We start from the raw sequence: 18,846 nt of genomic DNA, 5'->3' as shown, positions 1-18,846 counted from the left end.
TTAAAACATACCTTGTTTGCAAAGTCGTGTATGTACATAATGATCAATCTGGCCTTGAATTTGGGCAGAGCAGGTGATTAACTCTTTGTTACGTCTTGAGGTTCTTGGACTAATCTCCTGCCTCCCAAATGCCTTTCTAATTAAGTTCTTAATTTAATTTGCACAGCCTTTGAGCATCCTCTTCTAAATGCTAGCATTTATGGAAAGGAAATATGGTTCAATTTTTTCTGGTTGATTCTCTCTACTGCTGCTACCAAATATGTCCACTGACTTCTAAATTTCTGCTATTTTTTATTTCTACAGGTTCTATTTAATCATTTTTCAAATTTGCTTTGTTACTTTTTACAGGTTCCTATTCTCAGAAGATACTTTCAAGCTTGTCATTTATTTCTTTCCATAGAATAAGCACAGTTGATTTTATACTCCGTGTCTCATAATTCTAATACTGCAAGTCAGTGCAGATTGGTTTCCACCATCTGTTGCTGGTCCTTGGTCATGCTGTCCTGTTTCCATGCATGCTAGCTTATCTTTGACTGTGTGCTGGTCATTGCCTTTAAAAAATTACTTTTAGTTGATTCTTAAAGACCTAGGATAAATATGCCTTCCTCCAAAGTGGTATTTCATTTGCTTTTGCTGCCAGGCACCTGGGACTAAAACAGGCGAGTCTGCCTCAGACCAAGTTCAGGGTATGAGGTTTCCTGATCCACCTTGCATACATATGGACAGGGCACAAATCCACAGAGGGCCTTGCTGTGACCACAGCATGTCAGGAACTATATTTTTTCCTTTCCTTTATCTTCTTCTACTCTGCTCAGTGCCAAGGCTCTAACAACCTCCAAGAGCTGGAGAGAAGGGGGAAAGTTTAGTTTTGGTTCACTTTTACCCTGAAGGTGTGGCTCTCTGGGGTCCCAGTTTAATGTGGAAAGGGTCTATCATGCTTCCCAATTTGGGTGGGCCCTGGCCTTAATTTCCACCCCTCTTTGCCTGCCTGCTCAGGCTGTGGAAGTCCCCAACTCCTCCCTGCAAATGGGCTTTATGAGACAAAGAAAGAGGCTACAGGAAAGTACCAAAGAGTCTAGAGGCTGGAAGCAAAACAATGATCAGTCTAAGTTTGCCAAGGGCTGCTGGACCTACTCAGGAAATTCCACAATATGCCTTGTGTTCATAGGGTTAATACTGATCAGCTGAAGACTTAGAAGGAAACTGCTGAGTGTCATAAATACAAGTCTGATCTCCCAAGAGCTTTAGAGGTCATATCCTGAAACTTCATCAATATGCAAAAGCTAGCACTGCATGTCAGCAAATGCATATATAATTGCAAATCTCCCTTTAAAAAATAAAAATGCAAATTATTTTCCTTTCCAGGTATCAGGCATCAAAAATGATATAACGATACTTTTTTGGCTGTTGGGCTACGGTATCAATGGAACTAGTAAGGAAATATTAGAAAAAGAATTGAAGGAATAAGAGAAAAGCTTCTCTCTAAAGTATTTCCATTAAAAGAATATGTGCTGAGGGCCACTATACTGCAAATATAAAAAATTACCAATATGTCAATAAAAATGTTCATTGCAAATTAATAGCAACATGTTTGCTTAACACATAAATAATGCCTCAGGAAAGTTGTCACTTAATTTGTGAAGACTCTCCCTACCTGAGACATATAATAATGAAAGCTAATACTTGCTCACTGCTTACAGTGTGCCAAACACTGTTCTAAGTGATATATATAAAAAACACATACATACACAAAACTGCAAACAAGGCGTGGGTATGTCTATGTGTATATATTTACATTCATTTATTCCTCACAACAACCCTCTGAGGTATATGTCCTTATTGTTCCCATTTCAGAGATGGGGAAACCAAGGCAAAGGGTAGTTAAGTGGCTTTCCCGAGGTCACACAGGCGGTGCATGGTGGAGCTGGGATGAGTCCAGGCTCTAGAGTCCACACCCTTGACCACGACACTATAGCACCTCTCCACATACATATGGAAATTCAGGGAATGTTACACACTTTATATATTCCATACAATTTAATTTTGACAACCAGGTTATCTACTATTTTACAGCTGAAGAAACTAAGGCTCAGCAAGACTGTTTACACAAAAGTCAAAGATAATAAGAAACAGTGGTGCAAGTGAACCCACATCTCTCTGTCTCCAAAGTTTTAGGATCTAGAGTGAAAAACAAAGTTTCTGTAGACAGAAGTTCTGTGGGGAAACTGGCAAAGCAAAATCGGGGTGGCTTTGCTTTTGCTAGGAAGCAGAAAAGAGCACATGGCAATTGGGACAGAATCAAGAGGGAATGGGTTGGTATCTGAAGGACAAGAACTGCTAGGAGGAGGCGAAGCAGAGCCAGGTGATAAAAAGAAAACAAGCAGGGCCCCTCCAGGCTCCAGTGCTTCCAACGTTCCAGATCAGCTGTCTGCCAGACCTTCTCCCACCCTGCTGTTCCAGAGTTTCAGTTTCAACCAGCGAATGCAGGCAAGGAAGGTCACGCTTCTCCAGCTGCGAATCTCAGGTGACCCTTGTACAGAGGTCTTGTTCTAAAACTGGATAGATCGGGGGATCCACTATACTCTTCATATTAAAAGGGCTAAAAGTTAGGCAAAGCATGTGCTCAGCTGATTAGTTTTTATTCCTATTGTATTTCTACTTTTAGTAAAGCAGTTGGCTTTATACTTGGTCCACCTTTGTGAGGGCAAGCACCAATGAACAATCACGGATCACTGCTACTGTCAGTGCCATTTATTACCGCTTACTTTTAGGGACTCATAGTGACCCTATACGACAGAGTAGAACTGCCCCATATGGTGTCCAAGGAGCACCTGGTGGATTCGAACTGCCAACCTTTTGGTTAGCAGCCATAGCTCTTAACCACTACACCACCAGGGTCGCTATGAGTTGGAACTGACTCAACGGCAACGGGTTTGGTTTTTAGTTTACCTTTAGGTTAATAACTGAAAGGCAGACAATGATTTAAACCTCACAGAAATCTGCATCAGAATGTCTGCAGAATAACAAGTAAGGTATGCCTTGCTTAATGTCAGTTCAGCAATGTCCCACTGCATATATGTCTGTGGACCCATAAGGATTTTTTTTTTTTTTTTAAGGGAAAGCAGCTCTCCTTTTGTTTATTATTTCCCCCTAATGGTTTTAAAGACCCCAAACCCAGACTCCTGCAGCACTGGACCATGGGTGGGATACAGGCAGGTAAGACAGAGGACATGGCTCTGGGCACAGGCTTGGGCTTTGTCCAGAAGGGCAGGCAGCAGGGGCTCCCTCCTCCCTCACTTCCTCTCACTCGGCTTCAGCCTCTCCCCTTCTCAGCTGCTGCTCTTCCTGCTGCCTGTTCCTCTGGCCTCCGCCAGCACCTCCAGCAGCAGCAGCAGCAGCAGCTGTGGGGACAAAGACGAGGACGACCAAAAGCAGGCTCCCATAAGATTTTAACATGGTGTTCGTACAACATCCAAATCATATAACATCCTATTTCACAGAATGTATCGTGGATATTAAACAACGCATACCTGTACCAGCATCAGAATTGCCTGGCGTACTTGTTAAATAATGAATACTCTTGTAGTAACCCTATAAGACAGAGTAGAATTGCCCCATAGGATTTCCTGGGCTGTAACCTTTACAGGAACAGATCACCAGGCCTTTTCTCCTGAGAGCAGGTGGTGGGTTTGAACTGCCAACCTTTTGGTTAGCAGCTGAGCACTTAACCACTGTGCCACCATGGCTCTAGGAACTCCACCTTAGACATACTCAATCAGAATCTCCAGATGAGGGCCCGGGAATCAGACATACTCAATCAGAATCTCCAGAGGAGGGCCCGGGAATCAATACTTCAAGTGATTCTTATCTTGGAATCCAAACCAAATCCAAACCCGTTGCTGTCCAGTCGATTCCGACTCATAGCAACCCTATAGGACAGAGCAGAATGGCCCCATAGTGTTTCCATGGCTGTGATCTTTATGGAAGCAGACTGTAACACTTTTCTCTGGCAGAACAGCTGGTGGGTTTGAAGTGCTGACCTTTTGCTTAGCAGCCAAGCACTTAACCACTGCACCACCAGGGCACCTTCACATGAGTTATCAAGAGGTGAAGTGACTTGTCAAAGACAACATTACTAAAACACAGGGTTGGAAGCCCAGCAGACTTCAGAACCTGGGCTCTAACTACTCTGCAGTCTAAGCTTCAACTATTAAGCTTCTGACTACAAAAGGAAGCTAGGTCACCTTTAAACCCACAAGGTCCCCAACCAAATATAATTTCCCAAACTATTATTCTCTGTAAACATACAGAAAGGTTTCTAAATTTAAAAAAATTAACAATGTATTATACTACCTCTGAATCTAAAACAATTCATTTTAACCGGATGTAAGCATCCTTTAGCAATGTCAACGCTTCATCAAATGCGACTCTCTGTATCAGAGGAGCAACCAAATCCCCACAGTAATTAGACAAACGTGGGAAACTCAAAGCAGAGTAAATCCACAAGCAATCAGAGAAGCAGAACCACAACTACAGCTCTGTCTTACCACAAGATGTTGACTTTCTGTCCACCATGGTCACACGCCTGGTTTCAGTGCGAAGTTTCTCATCAGTATTCTCCACCAAGTTGGTAAGGTCGTCAATTATCTCTAGCAAGGAACACAAAGATGCATGATCAGTACTCTAAAAATACCATGGTTCACATCAAAGCAATACAGCTATGGTATGGTCCTAGTAATAATTCTCTCAAGTGCAGTGAGTAAAAAGGTAAAGAACTCGTGCATATTCTTTGGAAACTGTAATTGTAATTCAAAAAGGAAAAAAAAAAGTAGTAGTAAAGAAAAAAACAAACCAACTGGTTTATCACAATTCAGGTGACAGAGGAGAAATGTCAATACATTCCAGGGAAAAGAGAGTATGGCCCAGCCAAACCGTTCTTTCAGTAAAAAGGCAACAGACAGAACAGAAGACTTCAAGGAACACCTGGGGCCTTCTTGAGAAAACCAGTTGATAATGAAATCTAGCCAACCAAGAGATGAATAAAAATAACAAACTCTAATCCATAAAAAGAAAAACTGGTAAAATTAAAAACTTCTGCTCTGCAAAAGACATTGTTAAGAGAATGAAAAGACAAGCCAGAGATTGGGAGAAAATATTTGCAAAACAGGTATCTGATAAAGAGGTTGTATCCAAAATCTACAAAGAACTCTTAAAACTCAACAAGAAGGAAAAAAAAAAACTGAATTAAAAGAATGGATGAAAGATACGAATACACATCTCACCAAAGAAGATACACAGATAACAAATAAGTGTATGAAAAGATGCTCAACATCATATGTTATCAGGGAATTAAAAATGAAAACAACAGTGAAATACCACTACACACCTATCGTTGTTGTTACTGTTGTCAGTTGTTATTGAGTCAATTCCTACTCACAGCAAACCCAGGTGTTCAGAGTAGAACTGCTCCAAAGGGCTTTCAGGGTTGTGACCTTTTGGAAGCACATCACCAGGCCTATCTTCTGAGACACCTCTAGGTAGGTTCGAACACCCAACCCTTCAGCTGTTTTTTGAGCGCTTAACCATTTGTGCCCCTCAGAGCCACATCTATTAGAATGGCTAAAATCCAAAACACTGCCAACACCAAATGCTGGACAAGATGTGGAGCAACAGGAACTCTCATTCACTGTTAGTGGAAATGCAAATGAAAAAGCCACTATGAAAGACAGTTGGGCAGTTTCTTACACAAAGCTAAGCATGGGCTTACCATAAAATCCAGCCATTGCACTCCTAGGTACTCACCCAAATAAGCTGAAAACTTACGTTCACATGAAAACCTGCACACACATTTATAGCAGCTTTATTCATAACCGTCAAAAATTGAAAGCAACCAAGATGTTGGTAGGTGAATGAATAAACAATACATCCATACAATGGAGAGTTACTCAGCATTAAAGAGAAATGAGCTATCACGCCGTGAAAAGACATGGAGGAACTTTAAATGCGTGCTGCTAAGTGAAAGATGCCAGTCTGACATTCTGGAAAAGACAAAACTATAGAGACAATAAAAAGACGAGTGACTGCCAGGGGTTCAGGATGGAGGGAGGGATGAAATGAGCAGAACACAGGGCATTTTTAGGGCAGTTAAACTATTGTGCATGACACTGTAATGGTGGACACATGACATTTGTCAAAATCCACAGACGTGTACAACACAAAGAGTGAACCCAAAACGTGAACGATGGACTTTGGTTAATAACATGCATCAATACTGGTTCATCACTGTAACAAAAGTACCACCTGGATGCAAGACATTTATAGAAGAGACCACGTGCAGGGGGAGAGGAGGTATATGGAGCTCCCTGTACTTTCGGTACAGTTTTCCGTACACTTAAAACTGCTCTAAAAAACAAAGTATATTAAAAAAAAAAAAAAAAAACTCTAGAATGGAGAAGTTAGAGACCATGCCATAAGAGATAAATGAACTGAATCCACTTAAATACTGAGCTAAGAACAAACAAATACATGGATTAGATTACAGAAAGGTACTGAAATGTTAAAATAATCAACAGAGTAATTATAACTGAAAAGTCAGGAAGCAGTTGAGGAGGGAAGATAGGTGGAAAGAAGCTGAAGGTGCTAATTTCTTCATCTCTCAAGAAAGGGCCGTATCAAGCTGCTGAAAAGTAAAACATATTGAACTTATAGCTTTTTTAAATCATCAAAACTTCAACGTTTTATGTAATTCTTTACTTAACCTTAGATGGAGCTTTTAGTAATTACTATCCTTTCAAAGAATCATTTATGTAAAGTTTATCTTTTTTATGGTAATCTTTTAAAGTGAAATTAAGTACTTATTAAAACTTAAAATAGCAGATACAGTATGATCCTAATTATGTAAATTATTTCTAGCCACCCTTTTATATTTACAAAGCTAAAGGGACATATCTGGATAATGTTAACCTAATGTTATGTTAATGAGTGGCATCACTAAGAGGGTGCAGACTGTACCCCCTGACACTGTCAGAGGGAGCGACACCAAAATGACCCCAGTGTCTGTACAGGGTGGTAGCAGTGGGTGGGCTACGTTGCCATGGGAGGGGCTGCCAAGGCAGTGGTGTCATGAGGGTTGGTGTCACCCAATGCAGTAACTTGTCACCACCCTCCCCCTATCAACCGCTAGTCAGGGTGCCAGAAGCCAGGCCCTGGCGCCCACCACTGGACAGAGAGGAGGGTCTCCACCTTGGCCAATGGGAGAGGGGAGGAGCTGTGGCGAGCTACTGAGGGTGGGGCTGGCTGACCACCCCAACCCCGGGCAGGGGGTAACACCAACCCTAGTCACGCCACCAATGTTAACAATGATTACTTCTAGTGACCCTGGGTCATTGTTTGCTTTCTTCCTTGAATTTTTCTGTAATGTATGAATTTCTTAAAATGAGCTTTTTTTTTTGTTTCAATTTTGGTTCTCTTTTCCTTTCTCTCTCTCTCTCTGCCTCTGTCTCTCTCTGTGGTTGCTTTAGAGCTGTACAGTCCAACAGTAGTTACCAATATTTGTTAAAGAATTAAATAAAACAAACAAGAAAGTCAAAGCTTCTAGAATGATGTTCAAGCTGCATTTTGAAGACCATGCGGGTAAAGAAGCAGGAAAAGGGTAACCTATACAAAAAGTATAGCCCCTAAACAGCACAGAAGAGTTGGGTGTTCTTTGTTCTAGTCTCTCACACACTTCCTACAAACCTCTTTTCACTTGTTGAACCTTATATGTTGTATTGTAATTCTTTGTTTACAAGTGTGTCCCCTAAGTCAGAAACTGATTTTTACTCATCTCTATATCACATAACCCTAGGAAAGTGCTGGGTACACAGCAAGAGAAAATAAATACTAGAAGATGAAGGCACTGAATGAACACAGCCTGCGAGATAAAGGCATTGAATAATTTTCAAAGCAATCTGTTGCTTCTTAGAAAAGTGGATCTAAGACAAATATGTCAAATACAACCAAAAAAAAAACTCATTGCTATTGAGTCAATTCCAACTCATAGCAACCCTACAGGACAAAGTGGAACTGCCCCATAGGGTTTCCAAGGTTTTAAATCTTTACAGAAGCAGACCGCCACATCTTTCTCCCATGGAGCTGCTGGGAGGTTCAAACTGTCAATCTTTTGATTAGCAGCCAAGTGCTTTAGCCACTGCGCCACCGGGGCTCCTTATATTTTTTATACAACACCTACCTAGAAAATCTTTCACTATCACTTAAAAATTCTTTCATAAGTCTCTATTCCCTTGTAGTCAATTACACACTCTCTCCCAATTTTCCTTCCATCTATGTAGAAGCTCTGTCAGAATCTTATTTTCCTCTTAAATATTGGTGATCCCTAGAGTTCTTATATTCTTACTATATAATACTACTATTGTGATTTTATATACCTTTTACTTCATCGATATTTAAATTAAAAACCTGAAAATTTTCTGCTGTAGATGGCTCTTCAAAGTTCTTGACCCATGTAGCCAACTACCTACTACTAATCTCCAACTTGTCATTCCTACAAATATCTGACACTCAATGTCTCTAAAACTACACTCTTTATCTTCCCACAAATTTGACCTCCCTCCTATATTCTTGATGTCAGATGGATCTTGGCTGAAAGCTGAAAATACCCGAAAGATGTTTACTTGTGTTGTATTGACTATGCAAAGGCATGCAACTGCGTGGATCATAACAAATCATGGATAACACAGTGAATAATGGGAATTCCAGGACACTTAATTGTGCTCATGCAGAACCTGTATATCGACCAAAAGGTAGTCACTCAAACAGAACAAGCGGATACTGCATGCTTTAAAATCAGAAAAGGTATGTATTGGGGTTGTATCTTTTCACCATACTTATTCAATCTATATGCTGAGCGAATAACCTGAGAAGCTGGACTATATGAAGCAGAATTCAGCATTAGGATTGGAGGAAGATTCATTAACAACTTGTGATATACAGATGACACAACTTTGCTTGCCGAAACTGAAGACAACTTGAAGCACTTACTGATGAAGATCAAACGCTACAGCCTACGGATTACGCTTCTATATAAAGAAAACAAAAATCCTCACAACTGGAACAATAAGCAGCATCATGATAAACAGAGAAAATATTGAAGTTGTCAAGGATTTCATTTTACTTGGATCCACAATCAGCACCCATGGAAGCAGCAGTCAAGAAATCAAATAACGTATTGCATTGGGCAAATCTTTTGTAAAAGACCTCTTTAAGTTATTAAAAAGCAAAGCTGTCACCTTAAGGACTAAGGATGCCTAACCCAAGCTACGGTATTTTCAATCATCTCATATGCATGTGAAAGCTGGACAATGAATAAAGAAGGCCAAAGAAGAATTGATGCCTTTGAATTCAGGTGTTGGTGAAGAATATTGAATATACCATGGACTATCAGAAGAACAAACAAATCTGTCTTGGAAAAAGTACAGCCAGAATGCTCCTTAGAAGCAAGGATAGCTAGACTTCACCTCATGTACTCTGGACATGTTGTCAGGAAGGACCAGTCCCTGGAAAAGGACATCATGCTTGGTAAAGTGGAGGGTCAGTGAAAAGGAGGAAGACCCTCAACGAGATGCACTGACACAACACAGTGGCTTCAACAATGGGCTCAAACACAAACGACTGTGAGGATGACACAGGACCAAGCAGTGTTTTGATCTGTTGTGCGCAGGGTCACTATGAGTCCGAGAGTACCTCACAACAACAACCTATATTCTCTATCTCAATTAATGGTGCAACCATTCATTTGCTTGCCAAACTAGCAATCTTAGAGTCACTCTGCCTTCTCCCTTTTACTTCTCCTTAATCTGACATTCCATTTGTTAGCCACTGTTGTTGATTCTACCTCCCCAGTATCTCTTAATCCTATCATTCTCTTAAACTGTAAGTAATATCTCACAAAATTTTGCCAGTGTTTCTAAAACAATGTCCTAACTTATCTTCCTGTTTTTCTAGTCCTGAACCCTTGCAATCCATGCTCCATAGTAGGTTGTTGTTAGGTGCCGTTGAGTCTATTTCAGCTCATAGTGACCCAATGTGACAGAGCAGAACTGCCCCATAGGGTTTTCTAGGCTATGATCTTTACAGAAAGAGAGCGCCATGTCAGTCTCCAGCGGAGCCACAGGGTGGGTCCAAACCAACAATCTTTGGTTAGCAGCCCAGCACTTAACTGTTGCACCACCGGGGCTCCTTCTCTATACTGTAGCCGGGAACATATTATTTCCTCATATTTTAATTAATTAAAATTTAAATAGCCACATGTGGCTAGTGGCTACTGTCCTGAACAACGCAGCTCTAAAACAATTACTTAAAAAAAGAAAGAAAACCAAACACACACGTACACCCCACCAAGAGATATAGCTTCAAAAAAATAGAGGGAATAAAATTAAATACAAAAAAATGCACAGTTCACCCAAAAGGAGGAACAAAGGACAAACATGACAAAACCCCTACAAATATCTAGATGGCAGACTTAAACGCAACCATATCAACGCTGTTGTCATTATTAGTTGCTGTCGAGCCAACTCCAACTCATGGCAACTCCATGTGTGCACAGTAGAACTGTTCCATGGGGTTTTCAAGATTGTGACCATTTGGAAGGAGATCACCAAGCCTGTCTTACAAGGCACCTCTGGGCAGGTTCAAACTGCCAACCTTTGAGTGCTTAAGCATCTGCACCACCATGCCTCAACCATATCAATAGCACATTAAATTTAATAAAGTCCTCAATTAAAAGTCACAGAATGTCAGACAAGATTTTTAAAAAAAAAAGGAAGACACAACTATATGCTTTTACAAGAAACTCATTGCAGACATAAAGAAGAGACAGTGTTTGCATGAGGAAGTCGGCATGGCTATATTAATATTAGACAAGAGAGACTTCAAGGCAGGAAGTATTATCAGAGATAAAAAGGAAACTTTCATCATTATGAAAACGCACATGTAACAAAAACTGAAAATCCTCCAATATTTAAAAATTAAGGAAATGACTTCTAAAAAACACATGGGTCAAAGATGAAATAATAAGACAAAATAAAAAATATATTGAACTGAATGATCATGACAACCCAAAATAAAAATCTGTGGGTTGCAAATAAAGTTGTGCTTAGAGGGAAGTTTACTACTCTAAATACATGTATTAGAAAAGAAAAAGGATGAAAAATCAATTATCAGATTAAAGGAAATAATTGTACGATCATCTCAATACATGTGAAAAAAGATTAGACAAAATATAATGCCCATTCCTGATACAAGCGTTCAGCAAAACAGGAATGAAAGGGAACATCCTCAATATGATGAAGGACATCTTTGGAAAATGCAGAGCTAACATCATACATAGCGGTGAAACATTTAGTACTTTTTCCCTAAGATTGGAAACAAGGCAAGGATATCTGTTCTGGCAACTTCTATTCAACACTGTATTGGAAGTCCTACAATATTCAGTAAAGCAACAATAACAAAAGCAGAAAGATTTGAAAGGAACATGTAAAACTGTACATTTGCAGATGACATGACTATGTGCATAGAAAATTCTACGGAATCTATTTTTAAAACCTACTAGAACTAATAGGTGAATTTAGAAAGTTTGCAGACGAAAGGACGATTAAACAGGAATGCTTTCTACAATATCTCCAGCAGCTGGATGTTTAACCTTTAGCTGAATGCTTCCAGTGACTGGTAACATGCAAACTCATGAGAAAATCAGTTCCATGGCTGAACTAGAGGGTGAGTGTACTTACTACAAAGTTCTTTATGTTGAGCTGAAAACCTGCTTGCTTTCAGCTTTCACCTTAGTTATTTCTAGAACAACACAATACCAATGTTCCTTATTTCACAAGACAATTCTCCCAATACATCACCCTAGTCTTCTCTAAGCTAGTCAGTTAGCTCCAAACATTCGCAGATCCTCGAAGGAAGTGATTTCCAGATCTTGTGACATGTGATGCTAAGTTTAGGCAATATTCTTCCTAAAATGTGATGTAAGGACTTAGATACACCATTTCAGTTTTTTTCTTGTCAGCACAGAATACAGTTGAGTTTATATACAGTGACCTACAGGACAGAGTAGAACTGCCCCATAGGGCTTCCAAGGCCTTTTGGTTAGCAGCCATAGCGTTTAACCACTGCACCACCAGGGCTTTGTATATACAGAAGCATATATAAAAGTGAGTATTTTTATGATCCATTTCTCATGCCCTAATAGAATATTCCACAGTAACAGTTTTGTTTTGTACATTTCTTGCTACATTGTTCTTTTGCAACTAATTACAGTCAGGTTTGCATGATATGTTTTAATGCCTCGATATGTGTTATTAAATTCAGGCTTAATAAGCCTCTGCCATTATAAGAAAATCAAGTGTAAAATATTCTTTGTCTGACACTAACTGTATCAGCTGTTATATGTCAACTGAGTTTCTAGATAGTTTTTTTTAAATTTGTGAATATTCATAAGTACGATGTTGTTAACTGCTGTCAACTCATGGTGACCTTATGTAAACAGAACAAAAATGTTGTCCAATCATATGTCATCCTCACAACTGCCAGCATGTTCGAGCCCATCTTTGCAGCTAACTTGCCAATCTATCTCATCTCCCATGTCCTCATTGGCCTTTTGTTGTTTGCTGTCAAGTCGATTCCCACTCATAGTGACCCTACAGGACAGAGGAGAACTGCCCCTTAAGGGTTCCAAGGCTACAAATCTTTACGGAAGCTGACTGCCACATATTTCTCCCGCAGAGCAGCTGATGGGTTCAAACCTCTGACTTTTTGGTTAGCAGCTGAGCACTTAACCTCTGTGCCACCAGGGCTCCTACTGGTCCTCTGCTTCACCAAATATGATGTCCTCTAGTGACTGATCCCTTCTGATGTCATGTCTGTCTTGGTCATCTAGTGCCACTATAACAGAAATACCGCAAATGGATGGCTTCAACAAAGAGAAATTTATTTTCTCACAGTCTAGTAGGCCACAAGTCCACATTCAGGGTGTCAGCCCCAGGGGAAGGCTTTCTCTCTCTGTTGGCTCTGGAGGAAAGTCCTTGTTGTCATCAATCTTCCCCCAGACTAGGAGCTTCTCTGTGCAGGAACCTTGGGTCCAAAGGATGCACTCTGCACCTGGCACTGCTTTCTTGGTGGTATGAGGTCCCCATGTGTCTCTGCTCGCTTCTCTCTTTTATATCTCAAAAGACATTGGCTTAAGACACTATCCAATCTTGTATACCTCATCAGTATAACTGCCACTAATCCATCTTATTACACGATAGTGATAGCATTTACAACACATAAGGAAATCACATCAGATTACAAAGTGTATACAATACTGAGAATCATGACCCAGCCAAGTTGACAGATATTTTTGGGGAACACAACTCAATCCATGACAACATCAAACAGCAAGCGAGTCAGACTATGTCCTGTGATGATCCATACGGTTTTTAAAGGCTAATTTTCAGAAACAGATTGTCAGGCATTTCTTCCTAGTCTATCTTTTCAGGAAGCTCCACTGAAACCTGTCCACCATGGGTGATCCTGCTGGTATTTGAAATACTGATGACATAGCTTACAGCATCACAGCAACACACAAGCCATCACAATATGACAAACCACCCCCTAATTTCTTTTTTATGCCTTCATTTTTTAAAATTATTTTTTCTGATTTTTCTGCAAATAAATTGGTTTCAAGGGATTTATCTTCAATCTCACTAATTCTGACTTCCATTGCCTCAATTCTGCTCCTATGACCTTCTGTTGAGTTGTCTAATTCTGAGATTTTATTGTTAATCTTTCGGATTTCTAGTTGCCTTCTCTGCGTAGATTCTATCTGCCTGTTAATTTTGTCATTTTACTCTTGTATTGTTTTCCTGAATCCTTCTATTGCTTTGTCTGTGTGTTCCTTGGCATGGTCTGAGTTTTGAATGATCTCCTTCCTGATCTCTTGGAGAGCTCTGTATATTAGTCTTTTGAATTCTATCTCAGGTAGTTCCATTACCTTATCTTCCTCTGGAAGGTTAACTGGTTCTTTATTTTGGTTGCTTGCTGGAGCCATCTTGACCTGCTACTTTATGTGATTTGATAGTCTCTGAGGCATCAGTAAGTTATCATATTTATTTATAGTATGTTTGTTTACCATGTCCTAACTTTTTGTTTTATGTTGTTTTGATATGCCCAAGTAGGCTGGGCACGTAAGCTACTTTGGTTATTGGCATCTTTGAAGCTCTCATGTCCTGTCACCAGGTAGGCAGAGCAGCTACTAGGTGTGTGATCCCAGGAGTCTGTTCACTTTTCCTGTGGGGATGTGGCACAGGTGTCCAGGTCATCAGTCACAGAGTGTGTAGTGCAGACTCTTACCTACAGTCCTATACGGGCAGGGCTGTGTAGGGGTGTTTGGAGCAGGCACAGGTATCTGGCTGCAGTAAGGGGCTATGCGTGGAACAAGGCAGGGGGCTGATGGCTGCCCCTGGGTGCCTGGGTAGAGGGTGTGTCCCTGTCCCCTAGAGTGCATACTGGAGGGGTACTGCAGCTGGTTCTTGGGTACTCGGTACTGTTGGCTGGAGGGACTGGGAGGTACCACTCATTCTCAGACCCCAGTTGTGGGTGGCTAGATGGAGTGAGTGGTACCATCAGCCCTCAGGCCCCTGGTTTGGGTGGGTGAGGCCCCTGCTCAGGGGGGAGGGTGGTATCAAATGTCATAAATCTGCAGCTCCCCTTTGGCTGCTGCAGTTGAAAATGGGCTATATGCCCTGCTGTTTTATGCCACTAAGGTGGTGGAAGTATGGCTTAGGGGTAAATCAACGTATTTGTAGCAGATTAGAGCAGCAAATCAGAAGTTAACAATAGTCAGCACTGAAGGGATTAAGGTTTTAACTCAGACCAAACACAAAGTTTTTCATTTGGGTTGGTAGCTAAACCTCTTCTGATACGTAGGTTTCGTTGTTGTTTGTTTTTAAACAACTCTATTTTTGAAATTATAAAAATTAATAGCAGTTTAAAATGAGAGGGGTAAAAAACTCAATCATTATCTAAACACCCCAGTGTAATGACTATTGTAATCACTTTCCTTGAAAGATTTTACATAAACATATATATTTTTAAATAATTGCAGTATAAAAGCTTTTTTCTCCCTTAACATATCATTTGTATTTTTTATGTAGTGACAAAGTCTTCAGTTACAATTTTTAATGGTTACAAATATTCAATCCATTAAATAAACATTCATTAAATAACAGCCCATTGTTGGATACTTAGAATGCTTCTATATTTCTAAGTATGCAATGAATAAAACCAAAAATCTGTTGCCGTCAAGTCGAGTCCGACTCATAGTGACCCTACAGGACAGAGTAGAGCTAACCTACAGGGTTTCCAAGGAGTGTCTGGTGGATGCGAACTGCTGAACTTTTCGTTAGCAGACAAGCTCTTAACCACTGAACCACCAGGGCTCCATGCAATGAATACTTCCCTGCATATCATTTTCTTTCTTTAGTATCATTTCTTTAAGTTACCGCAGTGTGATTATGACTGTGGCATGAACTTTGAAACATACTGCCGAATTATTTTTTAAAGATTTATACTGCCACTGTTGGTTGAACAGAATTCACTCCACTTGTCAATCATTATGCTCTCCAAAGGAGATTCCCTCAGCCTGTCAATCATTATGATCTCCAAGGGAGATTCCCTCAGCCAGGGAGCCTAGGGGAATCCCCACCTTGCAGAACACTAGCTACTAAGGTGGAAATTCCCCTCACCACAGCCCATTAAGAACAAATTAAATACAGGTTTGCGAGTACGGGTGGTGAAACAAACAGCTGACTGTTTCAGATTCCTGACTGCAAAGCCTCCATAGAGAAACCGATACATGGCTTCCCGGTAAGTATTTGCGTTTGGTTTCAAGAAGGAGTTCATATTTCTATAATATGTTAATTTGAGACACTCGAGTGCCATTCCAGCAGGGAATGGAAAAATGGACAATGTAAAGTATGACACAAGGGTGACAGAATCAAAAGCAGAAAGAAATATATGATGTCAAAATATCTGACTCCAATTATACCTCATAACTTTTTTATACTTCCAACTACAGTCACCACAAATGCTATGTAAAGGCAGAAAGTGTGCTATATATTTTCAGATGAGTTTGATGTCTTTTTGTACTCATAATGGCAGCTAGCAGTTGTAAAGTCATTATGTTATTATGACTTTCCCTTATATAGCTGTTATGGATTGAATTATGTCCCCCCAAAATATGTGTCGTAAAATCTCAACCTCCATGTCTGTGGTTATAATCCCACTTGGGAATGGGTTGTCTTTGCTACGTTAATGAGGCAGGATTAGTGTAGAGTGTGTTTTAAGTCAATCTCTTACATAAAAAGAGCAGACTGGGACAAGCAAGCAAGCAGAGATGGAAGAAATATAGATGCCAAGAACATGGAGATCTCCAGGGAACCAGGAAACAGAAGCTAAAGAGACACAGACCTTCCCCTGGAGCGCAAAGAGACAGAAAGCCTTCCCTTAGAGCTGGCACCCTAAATTCAGACTTCTAGCCTCCTAAACTGTGAGAAAATAAATTTCTGTTTGTTAACGCCAACCACCTGTGGTATTTCTATTACAGCAGCACTAGATAACTAAGACAATTGCTAGTAATATTTGAGGACAAATGTTGAAACAAAACAGTGAATAAAGAGCCTCCCTGGAAAGTATCAGCTTAACTCCCTCTACTCCCTACAAACATAGCAGTGATTGTGAGGATGGCACAGGACCAGGCCACATTTTGTTCTGTTGTGCAGAGGTTCGCTATGAGTCAGAGCTGACTCAACAGCACCTAATAACAACTCCCTACAATTGAAACCACAGTTGAAATGATCAATGACAACTTAAAATGAGGAAGGGGGGGACCTCGTACCATCAAGAAAGCAGCGCCGGGAGCAGAGCGCATCCTTTGGACCAGGGTCCCTGCACCGAGAAGCTCCTAGTCCAGGGGAACACTGATGAGAAGGCCAAGAGAGAGAGAAAGCCTTCCCCTGGAGCTGACACCTTGGATTTGGACTTCTAGCCTACTTTATTGTAAGGAAATAAACTTCTCTTTGTTAAAACCAACCACTTGTGGTATTTGTTATAGTAGCACTAGATAACTAAGACAGAATTTGGTACTGAGAGAGTGGGGTGCTGCTCTAACAGATGCCTAAAATGTGGAAGCAGTTTCAAAACTGTGAATGGATAGAGGTGCGGCAGTGACACAGGACCAGCAGCAGCAGAGAACCTACAGCGGCAGAGAAGCAACAGCGGCAGAGAACCAACAGCAGCAGAACCAGGAGACCAGTGCAAGACGGCGCTGGAGCCGACCCACGGAGCGAGAGAGCTGAGTGCCTGTGCGCAGGAGGCTTCCTGGCGGAGTGGGGTGCCTCCAGGCACTTACTGGTAGAGCTACAGAGCTTTTGAACACTTGCCCCAGCAGGGCAGATGCGGGCTTGAGGCCCGAGGGCCAAGAGGCCACAGGAAACAGAAGCAGAAGCTGAAGAGACAAGGGACACAAGAAGCCAAGTTTCCTCAGTCTCAAAAGCTGGCTCCTGTTTACCTGACCTCCTGTTCTTGGGACCTGAGCTAGCAACTTCACAGCTGATCTTGGGATTTATCAGCCCCTGCAACTACATGAGTGGGAAGAAGTCTCTAGCCAGACCCACAGCTTTAGGACTTTCCAGCCTCTATAACCACGTGAGCCATTTCCTGGATCTCATTCTCTCTCTCTCTCTACACATACATAGATGCGTCACTGCTTTTGCTTTTCTAGGGAACTCAGCCTAAGACAGCAACATAGACAATTTGGACTTAATTAAAATTAAAAATTTTTGTGCATCAAAGGACACTATCAAGAGAGTAAAAGAACAACCCACAGAAAAGGAAAAAAAAAAATGTTTGCAAACCATATATCTGATAAGGATTTAATATCCAGAATATATAAAGAACTTACAACTCAATAACAGAAAGACAAACAACCCAACTAAAAATTGGGCAAAGGATTTGAAAAGTCATTTGTCTGAAGAAAATATACAAAAGTCAAACAAGCACATAAAAAGATGCTCAATGTCATTAGTCATTAGAGAAATACAAATCACACCCACTAGGATGACTATAATAAAAAAGATGGACAACAGCAAGTGTTGGTGAAGATAGAGAAAAATTGGAACCCTCATACATTGTTGGTGTGAATGTAAAATGGTGCAGCTGCTATGGAAAACAGTTTGGTGGTTCCTCAAAAAGTTAAACATAGGATTACTGTAAAACCGATTGACCCATTGCCATTGAGTTGATTCCGACTCATAGCAACCCTATAGGACAGAGTAGAACTGCCCCATAGAGTGTCCAGGGAGCACCTGGTGGATTCGAACTCCCGACCTTTCGGTTAGCAGCCGTAGCTCTTAACCACCACACCACCAGGGTTTCCAGAATTACTATATGACCCAACAATTCTACTCCTAGTTATATACCCCAAAGAATTGAAAGCAGGGACTCAAACAGATACTTGTATGCTAGTGCTCATAGCAGCATTATTCACAGTATCTAAAAGGTGGAAACAATCCAAGTGTCCATCAACAGATGAATGAATAAACAAAATGTCCTCTATACAAACAATGAAATATGGTTCAGCTATAAAAGGAATGAAGTTCTGATACATGTTATCAGATGAACCTTGAAAACATTATGCTAAGTGAAATAAGCCAGATATAAAACGACTAATATTGTATGATTCCACTTTTCTGAAATATACAGAATTGACAAATTCATAGAGACAGAAAGTAGATTAGAGGTTACAAG

General features: G+C 40.6%; 1 protein-coding gene across 1 annotated transcript in view; it reads right to left on the bottom strand.

The window, feature by feature from the left end:
* The window catches only part of STX8 (syntaxin 8), a 339,017-nt gene that overhangs the window by 119,274 nt on the left and 200,897 nt on the right, over positions 1-18,846 (bottom strand). The window contains exon 7 of the mRNA XM_004375986.1: positions 4,548-4,649. Within this exon, the coding sequence (XP_004376043.1) occupies positions 4,548-4,649 (102 nt within the window). The remainder of the gene's footprint in view (positions 1-4,547; positions 4,650-18,846) is intronic.

Source organism: Trichechus manatus, unplaced genomic scaffold (assembly GCF_000243295.1).
Source record: "Trichechus manatus latirostris isolate Lorelei unplaced genomic scaffold, TriManLat1.0 scaffold00040, whole genome shotgun sequence".
Taxonomy (NCBI): domain Eukaryota; kingdom Metazoa; phylum Chordata; class Mammalia; order Sirenia; family Trichechidae; genus Trichechus; species Trichechus manatus.
The sequence above is the reverse complement of the archived record's forward strand: the minus strand, read 5'-3'. Positions and strand labels throughout refer to the sequence as shown.